The sequence below is a fragment of the Amphibalanus amphitrite genome, unplaced genomic scaffold (assembly GCF_019059575.1).
Source record: "Amphibalanus amphitrite isolate SeventyFive unplaced genomic scaffold, NRLGWU_Aamphi_draft 001319F_arrow, whole genome shotgun sequence".
Classification (NCBI taxonomy): Eukaryota; Metazoa; Arthropoda; class Thecostraca; order Balanomorpha; family Balanidae; genus Amphibalanus; species Amphibalanus amphitrite.
Genome location: NW_024882812.1, coordinates 1 through 14,562, shown reverse-complemented (window position 1 = coordinate 14,562; position 14,562 = coordinate 1). Strand labels below are relative to the sequence as shown.

Sequence of the window (14,562 nt, the reverse complement as noted above, 5' to 3'; positions counted from 1 at the left end):
ATGCATACTGCCCGGGCTGTTGGGTAGTTTGCATACTGCCCGGGCAGTCTGCTCCTACTGCCCAAGTTAGCATATGACCCGTAACATATATAAATAAAGTTCATCAGTCAATAAAATGACGCGTTAGATCAGTGAACCGTCTCATTTCGACCGGCTGACCGCGGAGGACGCCACGACTGGCTCCCGAAGAAACTCACATCGGTCATGTTATTGTGTGTATTGTCTCGATATACATTTGCTGAGTGTCACGCACATTACACACGCACGCACACACAAAAGCAGTCAGGCACACACAATGTCTGCAGCATACCACGCTGTTCTATCTTCCGTCAGCGATCGGCGGTATCTTTGTGCAAACATGAAAAACTCGCTGCGCGACGACGTCTGGCGCTGACCTGACCCGACACCACGTGATATGACCGGTGACTGCGGGTGACACCGTGACGTCACACTGACCGTGACGTCACCAGCTGGGTGGGGGGGGGGGCCGACGGCGGAATGTGTTGTGACTAGATATGACGTAGGGGTACCGCGCGCCGCGGGACGACTAGAGAGCGCTCCTCTGTTCAACACCGTGATCAAAAAGACACGTGACCAATTATTACAACAAATAACTACACAACTGGCATTAACATCTACCTACCTCCAACTGGTTTAATGGAATGGAAACCAAGCATCAAAGACGCATATACAAAAATGCAATGGCTCTCTTCGAAACAACTCCCGAGACAACTTTCACTTAGGACTCTATTTTTACTCTAATCTATGCGTCAGTTTTGTGGCGCCGCCGGCGCGGCTGGCGGGCCTGGTGAGCCAGTGTGCGCTGTGCGGTGCGCGTGCTGAGCTGTATGGAATGTAGGTACGCATGGCTGTGCTGTGTACGCACAAGCCGGCGGCGGGCTATGGCCACGTATTCACGTGCTCGGGGACTGGGTATGTCCCGGAGCTATGTACAGCGGAAGGCACGGGACGATTGACGCAGGCACTCTGTGGATCGGCCTCTCTCAGAGAGGGTATCGGCGGCGGCCGAGCTGCAGCCGCCCGTCACTCCAGCTGCTCCAGGAAGCTCGGCGACCGGAAGTACTCGGGCACGTTCTGGTCGAGTCGCGCGATGATTTTGTAGATGGCCTTCTTCCAGCTGGGCTCGGCGTCTTTACCGGCCTGCAGGGCGCTGAAGAACTCGCGCAGCGCCGCCTCGGCCACGGAGATAAAGTCCGCCGGAATCTGCCGGGGGAGAGGGGTGTGTCAGCGGGGCTGAGAGGGGTGCGTCCTGCTCGAAAGGCACAGAGAGTCTGTACGTCCCACACCAGCACACACCGGCGTCGGTTAAAGGTTACGTCACCAGGCGCGACCCGCCACCCATTTCTCCGCAGCTCAGAGACAAAGCGTTGCTGCCGTGACTAAACATCCCCTTCGATCGTCACGTCACGTTAACGTCACGGCGGTGCTCCGTCACGGCCGGCAGTCGAGCAAGACCACGATGAGCCCTTTCAGTCGCTGCGACTCGGTCATGTCTATAAGCCCTCTCTCATCCACCAGGGGTCCCGCTGGGCCGCTGGCTCTCACCTCGATATGATTGTTCCTGTTGTAGTGCAGGTTGATGACCCGCATCAGCTCACAGTCGGGGGTGACCACCAGCTCCTCGGCCGACTTGACGCCCTCGCTGAGCGCCTGGCGCGAGTGCTTCTCCATCTGGATGTAGAAGAACTCTCTGCGGAAGGAGGAAAAGTCGCCGTCAGTCGAAGGGCCGCTCAAGGGTCTGACGTTGAAGTGGCGTGCTCAAGACTCCTATCTCGGAATGATCAACAAGGTTATGGCATCTGCTTCATAGATTGACTTTCGACGGTTAGGTGCCTATATGTCATCATTAGCTCTCTGTAACAATGTTGTAACTCTTTGTTGTCAAGAAAATGGCTCCTCGGCACGGCTGGTGAGCAGGTCACCAGTCCGACCAAAACAGTCGTCACGCTGGCGATCACCGCTACTCTGCCTGCTCAGAGACGCTCGGCAAATTGCTGATGAAAGTGAATCGAGCTTATTTCACGTGGCGCCTCGTCTAATGGGTCTCCTCAGTCAGGCTGGGGCGGCCGGCGACTGTCACTTTCGATAGTGGCAGCGCTGCTCCAGCCCAGCGGAGCGCCGCGACCCGCTGACATAGAGGAACTTCCCGTCCACGGTTCGCTGATTGTGGACGCCCGGCGCACCGCACCGTCCCGCCCCGGTCCCTTTCCGGCGCTCCTAGTCCCGTCCCTGCGCCGAAAAGAGTCCCGGGCCAACAGATGCGCATGTGGTGAATTGAAAGTCAAACAGGTTACGGGAAACGTTAAATATCCAGGCGAGAATTTCAGCAAGAAAACTCAACAAAACAGTCATAGCGTGCGTAGTTGAGCTTGACCAGATTTGGGGAGCTTGTCTCGATTATGTCTTCTCGTGGGAAAGAGTTCGTCTCCTCTAACCCTATGACCTGACCTTCGTTCCTCTGCGCCAGTATATTTCCCTGTCTAATCCAATGACCCCTCCCTGGGTTACATAAGCCGACTGCTCCGAGGCACCCAATCTGTCCGGACTGCTCTTTAATTAACCGGCGCAGGGCCGACCGGAGTCTGCGCCGCCGCAGCGGGCCGCGCGCGCTCCTCAATTTGGCGCCATCTTGTGCGCCAAACGCGCCGGTGGCAGAGGACAAAGCGGCGATAAGCTGGCGCTGTTTTGTGATGGAAATGCGGCGGAGCCGGCACGCGCCGCCAGACGACGCCGGCGACGCGTCGGCGCCGATGATGAACGACGGTCTGACGCCGTCGGGGCGAGGGAAGGGAAGGGTGGAGAGGGAGCGCCGACGGCGGAGGACGCCCCCGGGACCGTCCGGGAGCCCCAGGGGCCGGGAGCAGAGCCCACTTCCCGGCGATCGATGGCCGCGCAGGGTACCGGGAATTCACGGTCACCGGAGCCGTCAGCGGTGCCGGGAGGAGGGGACGCCGCCGCGGCCCGCGCCGAGCAGCCGCGGATAAATCAATGGCTGATGGCCGGGAGCCGGGCCCGACGCCGCCGCAGCTGTAAACTACCATTAGTGCGTTCGCCAGGTCGCAGTTTGACGCCGATGGCTCACCAAGTTATGGGCCGTTTCTGGTCGGCATCTCGTGTCAAGTCGCCATCGGGCGCCTCGGCTGTGGCCGACGCAACACGAGCGTTGTCGAGTTTCGCCAACTTTGCCTTCTTTACTCGGTAATATTTCTTGTGGCGGTGGCACAGCCGGCTCGAGCGCGTGACGACGCCTTGTTTGAGTTTGTTCGGCCAGATTTATGGCCAATCTTCTGCCATCTGCATTAGGCTCCGATCCACTTCAATTAATGCTTTCAGGCCATTTCGGGCTCGTGAGAAATCGAATCACCCACTCGCGCCGTTTTGACGTTTGCTCGCTGCCACTCAGCTAGACACTAAAAGCTGAAGTTGACTCAAATGTGGCTTTTATCATGCCTAGTGAAACTTGTCCCCCGGCATTCGCTTTTCAGAGCTTACTTGACTACATCCTTGACTGACTGTTGGCATGGCGGCTACAGGTGCGGACGGACCGACAGAAAACTTCCCGCCTGAGTCTGTTCTGTGACAAAGTGCCTCAGACTGAACACATGTCCCTCATTAATCACTGTGGTGCGTCAGTTCAGCTCAGTACGGCGTCCCCCACAGACAGGAGCGGGTCGGATTTCCGTCGCTGCACGGTCCGACCCAATCCCCGACCTGTTTCATGCCGCGGGCACTGCTGGAGGCCACTGAGAGTGGGTCGAGGCCGCGGGGTGGCCGTAAATAACCAGCCGTCGATATCATCCCCGGGACCGAGCAGATATGAAGCCGCCGCTCTCGACTGACCAAGGTGCGGCGCATCAATTACGCCGCTGCGCTAGCTAATTATGTAAAAACAGCTGGCTCAGAGAGGAACGATGCGTTTATACGTCTTTGATGCTGGTCTTTGATGTGTTATGCTATGTTTCTGTTTAATCTCGGTCTCAGTTTCTAGCTGAAAAGGTGGCGTCTATTTTAGGATCAGAAACCCCAGCCGGTGCCTTTTGTTACAGCCATGGCAGTGAATCCTGTCTGACTAGGCATTAACGGGCCAGAACACGGGTCGCCTTCCCTGAACACGGCCTCTGTCAGTGATTAACGCCACACTTATGGCGGCACTTGGCCGAAAATGAGCAGACCATATTCGCCCCTGGCCACCATTAGCAAATGGATACATTCTCAAAGTCTATTATCGTTCTAATGATGGCTAATAAGACCTGCATAAATTAACCATCCGACACTGGAAATGAACATGGTGTAGCTCTTCTGTGTCAAATTTAGTTCAAAATAACATCGTGACACAGCCCAGGTGGCCCTGATTTCACTTTTGTTTCCAATTTCAAAAAGGCTAGTCTCGAAACCCATCCCCTCTCTTTTCGACCGCCACCAGCACTTACCGGAAGTTGCTGAACCACTTGACGAGCTGTGCGGTATTGTTCTTGTTGAACTTGATGTCGGGGAAGAAGGACTTGAGCACCGAGGAGCTCGGGTAGCGCGACCAGAAGAACATCAGCTTGGCCTTCCGCAGGTGCATCGGCGTCAGCGTCGACGAGAAGTCGGCGGTCAGCGAGAGACCGGACCGGGCTGCCGAGACGGGACGGGGCGGGTTAGACGGGAACGAGGCCTCGGCGACCCGATATACTCAACTTAACGAATATTTTTTCAAGAAAATGATTCTGGATGCTCGTTCCTACTAATGGTTGTTGGAGATCCATCGAACCTATGGACTACAAAACTATGGAGGCATGCTACTTCGGTTCGCAAAGAATTAGGTATGTAAAACTAAAAGCGACGTGTGAATAAATGAATGGCAAATAAATACATGACAATGAATTCTGATCAATTGCATCTTGCACACCTACCCCGTCGTTAACAAACGCTCTCGCCCGTCCGCTTACCGTCGAACTTGGCGTGGAAGCCGGCTGGGGAGTGGTGGTGGGTCGTCTCCCCCAGCTGGTAGCCGGCGTCCATCGACAGGCCATCAGACCGCTCCACCGCTGAATCGCGCCGGAACGAGAGCGGATCCGGCGGAGAGCGCCGGCCCGCCGACAGCAGCGCCGGGTGCAGCATCGTCGGCCGAGACGAGGGCGGGCTGGCCGACGGGCTGCGCGTGGCGGCCGGGTAGTACGGGTAGCCCAGGAACGGCGAGTCGGGCAGCCGGCCGGGCAGCGTGCGCGGTGCCGGCGGCGCGGCGGCGGCCGGCGGCGGTGGAGAGTCAGAGTCGAGGTGGCCCAGCCGCGGGTCCGACACCTTCTGCCGCTTCCTCTTGGGCGTGACGACCAGGCTGAGTGGCGACTCCTGCTCCTGCTGACCGCCCGGTGATGGCGCGCAGAACGGCGGCAGGCCGTAGGCCGCCGGACTCAGGCCCGAGAAGCCCTTGTGCGGCGGGTACATGTGGGCCATGCTGGTGGGCGGCCGCAGCGGTAGGCCGAACGGTGGCAGCTCGCCCCCCAGCGCCGCCGCCGCCGCCGCAGCAGCCGCCGCCGCCGGGAAGCGGCCGTTGTGCTGGCTGATGCGGCGCAGGATCTCGGCACGCGGCGAGGCCTGGCTCTCGGCCTCTGCCGCCTTGACCTGAGCGCGCCGCTGCTGCGCCCAACGCTCCACGATCGAGTCCACCAGGCCCGTCAGAGACGTGGCCAGCTCCGCCTTGAGCGCGTCGGCTAGGCCCTGCACGTCGGCGGCGGGGGCGGCGGGCCGCGGCCGCCGCTCCGACTCCTTGCTCTTGAGGTCGGCGCTGAGCACGCGGCGCGCATAGTCGATGAAGCTGGCCGCTGGAGTGTCGTCGGGCCGGGTGGGCGTGGGTCGGGCGGCGGCCTCGGCGCGCGGCCGCTCGGGCGACTGCTCGGGCGTCTGCGGCTCCTGGTCGGGCTCCTGGTCGCGCTGCTCCTGCTCCTGTTTGTTGATGGCGGCTGCCTGCTCGCGGTACAGCTGGGCGTACCGCTCCTGCATCAGCGCCAGCTGGCTGCGCACCGAGCTCAGCTCGCTGTGCGCGGCGCCGTCACCCAGCTCCGGCTCCGGCTGCTCCGGCTCCGGCTCCGAGTCACTGCCGCTGCGGGCCGCCGCCTCGTGCTGCACCGGCTGGTAGAGCTTGCGCTTCTTGCAGCCGTTGACGGGCTGCGGAGAGGCGGCGGCGGCCGGCTGCATCCCGGAGACGATGCTCTCCAGACGTGACTTCTTGTCTTCAGACGGCGAGCCGGGCGGGCTGGGCATCTCTGCCGAGGAGCGCTCCGCGGCGCCCGGCTCGCTCGGCGGCGGACTGGCCGACAAGTGGCGGCCGGCCGGGCCGCCGCGGCCCAGGATCTCGCGCAGCATGGCGTTGTCGAGCTGCGGCGCCGTCCGTTCCACCCGGCTGACGCCCATTGCGGACACACTGCACGGCGCCAGCACACTAGTCATCGGGGCGGCGACGGCACTACCGGTCGGCGGCGCGGCGCGGCGCGGTCTGAGCCGCCGCCGGCGCCGACACCAAACTTATCGCGTCGACGGCACCCTCCTCGCCCGCTGACGTCACCGCCAAGGCGGCCGCCCATTGGCCGAAGGCGGCCGAGGCTCCTTCAGTGGGCCAGTCGGCGGCGTCGGGGGCGGGGCGTGCGGCGCCGGCCGAGGGGCGCACCTGCAGAGGGGTGCAGAGGAGGCCGGCTGGCCGGCACCTGGTCGACAGGAGAGGGCCACCGACGGCCGGGCACGTGCCACAGGGGTGATAGAGGGTCACAGGACAGAACGGGGAGGGGGCTACGGCATACTAATCTGGAACTGACCTGTGGGGGGAGGGCGGAGGGGCACTTTTGTAACTGGATAGCTACAGGCCATAGATTGTTTTTATTCGTTACAGGGCGCCAATCAGCAAAGCTCACAGTCGTAACATGAGGGCATACCTGGAGAAGGAGACTACCTAAATGAAAAAAAAAACTAAAAAAAAGACTTCTTTAGTTGCCCTTTACCTCATCCATGCTTCCTTACCTTCGACTCCTGTTACCATTTTATTCGGTCCGTGAAGTACTCCTTCCCCTTGAGGCGTTGCTGGGTAAGTCCGACAGTCCGGATCACACGGCTCCTACACGGAAGGAGTGTTTCCGGTCGGGTCAGCTGAGACGCCGGCGCGCCGGGGCCGGGGTAACGGCCCGTGACGCCGCCGGAAGGTAGTGGCGTCACGGTGGCGGGGGCCGGAGAAACGTCACGGACTGAGGCGTCACGAGGATTCCCCTGCTGACGCGGGACGGAAGGCAGACTGAACTGGCGCTTAGGATAGGTTCAACTTCTTGCGTAAACAGACAAAGTGCATAATTCTACGACGAATTCTAATGGTAGATTGAGCTTCTGTTTCACATCAGAACGGTAAAATCTGTCTGTAAGAGTGCACTATCTAGGAAACAAAATGTGAGTTTCTCCCAGCTGTTTTTAGAATATGTAGATAGATAGATATATGCTCAGAACGGACTTAGTTATATTGTTCCGAAGGTTCACTGTCGACAACAATAGGGCAGACTGCTCTGTTCCGTAGTTCAGTAGCCCGATCTCTGCTGGCCGGTGCCACGGTCTCCATAGAAACTCTGACCCGACTACAAACGGCCGACAATCCACAGAGGACAATTTCCAGCCACCGTCGGAAACGACAATACCGGCTGCCGCCGCCGCCGCCATCGCCGCCGCCCGTGCCCCCCCCCCCCACTCTCGCCCCCCCCCCCCCAGCCGCCGCCGCCGCCACCGCCCTCCATTATCCGCCCGGGGGCCCTTGCAGGTCGGAGCACGGCCGACGCGGCGGCGGCAGCTCTATCAGAGGCACTATCAGCCGCCCCACCTCCGGCTTCCGGCCGACCGCGGACACGCCCCGCGGCTCCGTCCCGCCCCGACCCCCCCCCCCCCCCCCCGGCGGTTTCACCTCAGCAGCCGGCCGTGCTCCGCCCTGCTCAGCCCGACCGTCGTGCTTCAAAGCCGTGCTCCGGCGGCGACACGGCGGCACGGCGCGGTATTTGACCTCCCCCTCCCCTCACAGGGGGCTGGGCTCTGCGGAGAGGGGGCACAAAGACCGGACCTCCGCACTCTGCCCGGCTGCTCCCGCTGGCCAGTGCTCTGCCAGCGGAGGGGCTCGGGAGGCTGGCCACCGTCAACCGTGGGCGCTCCACGGTACCGGGGTCAGACCTGCAGCATTCAGAAGTTTCTAGATCAGTTAGTCGCTTCGCAGTTATAGCATTAACGAGGCAGTATTTTTTTTTTTTTAGCTGTAATGGCAAGCACGTCTGTTATTAGCTGTACCTAATAGTCATGGGCGCCGCCACCGGGGGGGACGGGGGGGACGCGTCCCCCCCACTCTCAGAATGGAAGGGGGACGTCCCCCCCAAACTCAATACGGAGCGAGCGAAGCGAGCTTAGTCTTTCGTAGATAACGGAAATTTCTGAGTGTGAGCGGCCGGCACGCTTTTGCGAGGCTTATATCTCAGCAGCCACTTGACCGAATTACACGCCATAATTTTCGGTAGGGTAGCTTTATTCCTTCTAACAAGTGTTGGACTATTCTCGATGCATGTGGGTGACCCCTTATGCACGTGCCACGTGAAAAATGAAGAGGCGTCAGTTTTGTAACAATTTTGGCAAAGAAAGTTGGCATGTATAGGTAGGTACCCACTAGCATATTCATGTGCTACAGTTGGGGTGCTGCTACACGTGCGCACGTGCAGGGGTCGATTCCAGATCTCGAGAACGGCTGAACCGATTGTGCTGAAATTTGATACATGGTTAGGGACCGGTTAGTAGGGCACCGTGCAAAAGTCAGTTGGGACCCATTTTGCACGTGCGCACGTGCAGGGTGCCGGTTCCAGACCAGAGCTCGAGAACGGCTAGGCCGATTGCGCTCAAATTTGGCACATCGTTAGGGACCGGTTAGTAGGGTGCAGTGCACAAGTTAGTTGGAGGTACCCCCTTGCAATTTCGCACGTGCAAGGCCCACCCTCTCGCTCGCTCCGTTGGTCGCCCCAAAAGGCGTTTTACTGGTTGTTATCCATACCCGAAATTTGCTTAGGCCCGTCTGTCCAATGAGACCATTTCAGAGGCGGAAGAATGAAAGAATTAGTGGGAGACATTGGTCTGGGCAGCCACCCCAGTGACCCACAATTGGGCTGAACCCGACCAATTGAACAGGCAGCCCAGCCCACTGGCATTCAATGCACCCGGCAAAGGACTATAGCTCCAGTGGAGCCATTCCTGCAAGGGATAGTTGCCCATCCAGCCCGGAGCAGGGGGTTGCGGTGTGGAGGAGAAGGATTTGACTGTCCTGAGGATGGAAGAGATAGAACGGTGCCGAATCTGAGAGGGTCCAGGAGGTTTACATACTCAGTAGGTATATGGGGTGTGCAGGCCTACATGCATTGGTCTGACCCCTGACACCTCGGCCAACAAAATCTCCAGCTCTTTTCCGACCTGTTATCGCGGAACTGCCGATTTTTGATATCGTGATCAACGTGTGTCGTATAACACGACTGGCCGAAAATGGGCCCAATACCTACTCGTATATTTCGTCAAACCAGCCAAGAGAGCATGACTTTAAACCAATCCGACATCGAAGTCAAAATCCGAACAATTTCGAAGACTTCAACTCCAACTCTAGCCAAAACTATCAACTCCGACTGATTTCGGCTCCGACCCCACAGTTCTGCAGTCACACGACACTAAATTTCCAGCTTCTAAGAAATAAGCTTATACGGTTGAGAGGACAACAAAACTTTGAGGCGACTTGACTACTTCACTTGGTGACCTGGCCTAAGGTTTTCTGGTATCAAGCTTGTTACACGGGCTGCAAAATTCACATTTTGGAGCAGTTTTGCCTGATGTTTTTTGCCAATTTCCGCGGCGCTTCGCGCCGATTCATGCACAATCCAAGAAGTTACTAACTATAGGTACAACGCCCCCTCCCCCACGCGGGTATGCAATATGCATTTCCTATGCAATATGCATTACCGATCAGATTAGTGGCATACATCAGCAATTATAGCCTGATAGAGCACTGGAGGTTTTGCCGTTTCAAATTGAATCGGACATCGGATGTGTATATAGGTAGGTACTTGGTGGGAAATCGGTCTATAGCCATACCTAAAGTACTTTCCTCAAACCAGTTGTTTTGCCACAGTTATGAGTTTTTATGCTTAAAATGGTCAGAAAATAATATAATGAATATTTGCAAAGAGGATTTTATTTTATTTTTACATAAGACCGATTTTCCATCTTTCGTAGAGGCTACTTATATTGCAGCGGAAGCTGATTACGCGTTGACAAAGCATACTCGTATTACGTAGTTCAAACCAGCTGAATGCTGATTGGCTAGCATTTTTCCGTAAGAGAATGGATTCCTCGGTAATGGAATGACAAAGTGACTATGGGAATGAGTTCAGTCTTCAAACCTAAAATCGATACCGATATCTTTGGCTAGGTTGATCGTTGGGCCATAAAAGCTCTTGATTTGTTAATTCTTGTCTCAGCTCAAGCTTCAAAACTGTTACTTCAGTTTAAAACCCAATGTTAAAAGTGGCATATTTGCTTTAAACGTTCAATACGTCGGACCGAAAAAGCCACGGTAAGAATGTCTATTTTAAGGTTTTCAGTCGGTCAGTCCGTCCCCCCCAGTCAAAAATCCGTGGCGGCGCCCCTGCTAATAGTAAACACAGTAGCATCACCTGCGTTTAATTTAACCCGGCCGGACCCGGGGGGTAATCCCAACCACCGCAGCCCGGGGGGGGGGCGTTTTTTGCCCCCCTGTCTAACTCCGTAAATAAGGGAGCTATGGAAACAAAAGCGATACCAAACGAAAGGTCCTTACGAGGCGATTCTAATGCACCTAAAATTTTTGACCTCAGGTCAATTTTCAAGGTCAGAGGTCAAGGTCAAAGGCCAAAACCGGCACATGTGTAGTGATCTCAAAGTAAGCCTTCTAGAGGACGGCAGGCTGCATCAAACCGGCAAAATTGGGTGTCAAACGAAAGAAGAGAATCTGAGGATTCTGAAAATGTGCTCCAAATCAAAGGTCAAGGTCAAGGTCACGCTCAAAATTGACCTCAAACTTGGCACTTTTTCGCACATCTTGCGTGCTAACTTCCAAGATGTTTTGAAATGTTTTGAGGCTTATCAGTTCCCTATTTGTGGTTCATCTTACGATACAAGGCTGCTCAAAGGTCAAGGTCACAGAAGAGTATCCCTGCTAGAGGCTATTTCACTGATTCAAGTTAGTTATAATAAATAAGACAATTTTGCCATCCGGAAGCTCTAAATGAAGGCTTAGAGGAAAATAGATGCCAGATTCGTGATCAGCGGGTACAAATCCATCATAAACGACCTTTCATGTGTCAAGGTCAACCAGAGGTCATTCGAGGTCACATGAGGTCAACATGAAACTTGACCTTTTCCGAACAAAATATATATCATTCGACGCGGCTTGACAAGGCGAATGCGATAGTACCACTGCCGTAGCTCTAGGACCATTTTTGTCGAAGTTATTTGCGAAAACCTAAAACCACATTTCGGGGTCGTTGACCTGACCTCTGACCTCAGGTCACCAAAACTATTTTTCTATTTTTCTCTAGGTCAAACGCTACACAGCCGTGCTCGTAATTTGTCTGTATCTCTAAAACTCTATTTTTAGCAGCTATTTGAAGTTTGCGTCTGTGACGCCGAAGTTTGCCTTGCAGGGGTCTAGAAAAATGGACCTTGTGACGTCATCAAGGGGGCTAGGTCCAAATTTTTTACTACAGAAGATGTCAAATTGATGGGAGAAAAGGTACTGAAAGTTTCGCCTTCCTATCCCTAAGCGTTCGGGAGTTATCGCAAATATTCGCCAGGGGGGGCGAAAAACGCCCCCCCCCCCGGGCCCGCGAGGGTTAATTTATTTGATATTTTTATCATAAGCACGCACAGTGATGTCAATTGTCATTGTTTTTACGCAGCTATTGATTGAAAGAAAACGGCATACCCACCTAAAGTCCTTTTCCAACTTTGGTTTTCATACCTATTTATGTCCTTGTAATTTGTATACTAACTAGATTCCTGTAATAAATTCCAGATATCTAAAAGCTCCTCAACGTGTCCTTCCGTTTCATGTTAGGCCGTGGTACAATTCAGTTATCCCTCGCCGGCCGAGGGGGGGGGGCGGGTGCCGCCCCCACCCCCATAGGTTTTTTTCGCGATAGCTCCGAATACGCTGGCGATAGAGAGCTGAAACTTGGTATACCTGATCTTTAATTCAAGCCGGATCTTTTGACACCAACTGCATTTTCGGGTCAGGTTAAGTCACTGACCTATGACGTCATAAGTGAACCTCTGCACGGTCTTCAGATGTCGCAATTTCGCACCGCCCTCACTGCCAGAGGAGCTTTCACAGGGAAATGAAACTTGCAGGATCTAGTAGTATCCATTACGTGTCTCACAACTTGTATATCTCGGATTTTTCCTAAAGGTCATATGAGGTCAGGTCATTTTCGTGACCTCACCATTATATGTAGGTAAGTCAATGGGGAAAAACGAAACCTGCTATTCTGACGCCGGGAACGATCTCCAACTATCTCAAGCTCACAGAATCGTGATTTGATGCACTCCTTGCAAGGTTAGATGCGTCACTTTTGCAATGTTGACCTTGCGTGACGTCATTTATGACGTCATCAAGGTCATATTAGTTTTTCGTCAATAACTCCCGATCAAATTGAGCTAGCGAGTCGGAAAAGCCACCAATGGACTCGGAAAGACCTGCCGAATCGAATGATATGCGACATGACCTCTTTCGTCCAGCTTCGTGACCTGGGGGTGCTGACCTGACCTTGACCTGAGGTCAACACCCTAAGTTGACCTGACCCGAACAAAAAGTATATCATTCGACGCGCCTGAGCGAGGCGAACACGATGCTGCCAAAATCGCGGCTCTGCGGCCGTTTTTGCGAAGTTATTCACCAAAAACTGAACCGTACCTTGGGGCACTTGACCTGACCTCAGAGGTCACCGGTTGACCTAGGACCTTAAAATCGGGTACCAATCTCTGCGTCTCGTAACGGCGCACACGCTCGTTTTTTTCCGCGACGCGCTGGCTCCACCAGGGGCGAAACGACGAGGCGGTGTCGTACCCCCCCCCCCCCCTCGCCCGGCGCGTATGTAGAAAACCAATAGGTCCGGCGAGGGTTATATAGACGTTCACTATATTTGTACTCTTTTGTCAGTGATGACGCAGTAACAAAACACCGACGATGGCCGGCTGATTATTCGCATTAGCTCCCTGCGCGCTTCAGAGTTATTCGCTCCAGTTGTAATAAGAATCTGGAAATCTAGATCTACCGGGGAGATTAGCGGGCATTTCTAGATTAACTGTAACATGACACAGCAGGAGGAGGGTAGCGCATCCCAATGGAAATGTCGCAATCCCGGGTCTATTGACGGAGAGCCTCCAGCGAAGCCACTATAAGATGAGCATGATAAAAACAACTGCTATATAAAGTATCTTCAATAAACCTGGAGTTTAGAGCGCTTAGCACCATCATGAAACCGTAGATTTTAAACAAGGTAATAAACTGCCTTTAACTGCTTATAGCCTCATACACGTGCGCTCGTTGATTGCTGTGTATCCTAGCGTTTCTCCCCGAAATTTCCAGCACGTTCTGCGGGCGTGTCGAAGGATGTGCATCCATCATCCGTCTCCGTTAACGCATTTACGCACACGCAGCCGGCTAGCACGTCCCTCGGGGCCGGCTGGCCCGGGCGCACAAATTGCCGTATGTAAATGCGCCGGTCGCCGGTGGTGGGAGTCCTCTGAGGCTGATTGGATGGTCGTATGGCTGAGCCACCGGCGGCGCCGCAGACTCTTTATCACAGTGGCAGTGGCCACTGAAACGACGACAGGTCACGAGAGCGTCTCCCGGGACCGGAGATCGGTCCGGACCGCCCCCAACCCCTCCAGACAGCCGGAGGGGGGGGGGCGATCTCCGCCGGTCGTCCGGCCACTCCCTCAATCGGAGACGTGCCACTCCCTCAATCTCGCAGACGCGCCACTCCCGTCCGTCCGCCGGCCGTCCTTCCCGGCGGGACGACGCAGAGGGGGTGAATCGGCCGCCGGGCGCCGCCAATCGGCCCTCAGTGGCGCCGCTATTGAAGATTATCAGCGACGTCCTGTTGCAATAGCTGTCGCCCTCGCAGCAGCCAGAGTTTAATGCGACGACCGATCTTGAGCAAGGAAGTGGATAGTTGAGACACTTTGCGCGGCTCCTATTCAGCTGAGGGAAGGACGGGTCTGATCAGGCCGGCCTTCCGACCGTGGGATCAGAGGAAACTTACCGACTACAGCCGAGGATAAGGACGTGTTTGATCAAGCCAGCCTTCTGACCGAGACCAACGAAAGGATAGGTTGCCCCTGACGAGAGCTTGCTTTATTGATACTCCCACTACCGTTCCCAGCTCTCTCTCTCTCTCTCTCCTCCTCTCTCTCTCTCTCTCTCTCCTCTCCTCTCCTCTCTCTCTCTCCTCTCTCTCTCTCTCTCTCTCTCTCTCT

General features: G+C 55.7%; 1 protein-coding gene across 1 annotated transcript; it reads right to left on the bottom strand.

Annotated features, from left to right (window-relative positions):
- Positions 1 to 202: 202 nt before the first annotated feature.
- LOC122372128 (homeobox protein prospero-like) lies at positions 203 to 6,516 on the bottom strand. The gene is made up of 4 exons (XM_043349009.1): positions 4,953 to 6,516; positions 4,452 to 4,638; positions 1,567 to 1,711; positions 203 to 1,224 (listed from the first exon to the last, which is right to left on the bottom strand). Exons 1-4 carry the CDS (start codon positions 6,448 to 6,450, stop codon positions 1,045 to 1,047), a joined length of 2,010 nt encoding a protein of 669 aa, XP_043204944.1. The 5' UTR covers positions 6,451 to 6,516; the 3' UTR covers positions 203 to 1,044.
- Between the last annotated feature and the right edge of the window lie 8,046 nt (positions 6,517 to 14,562).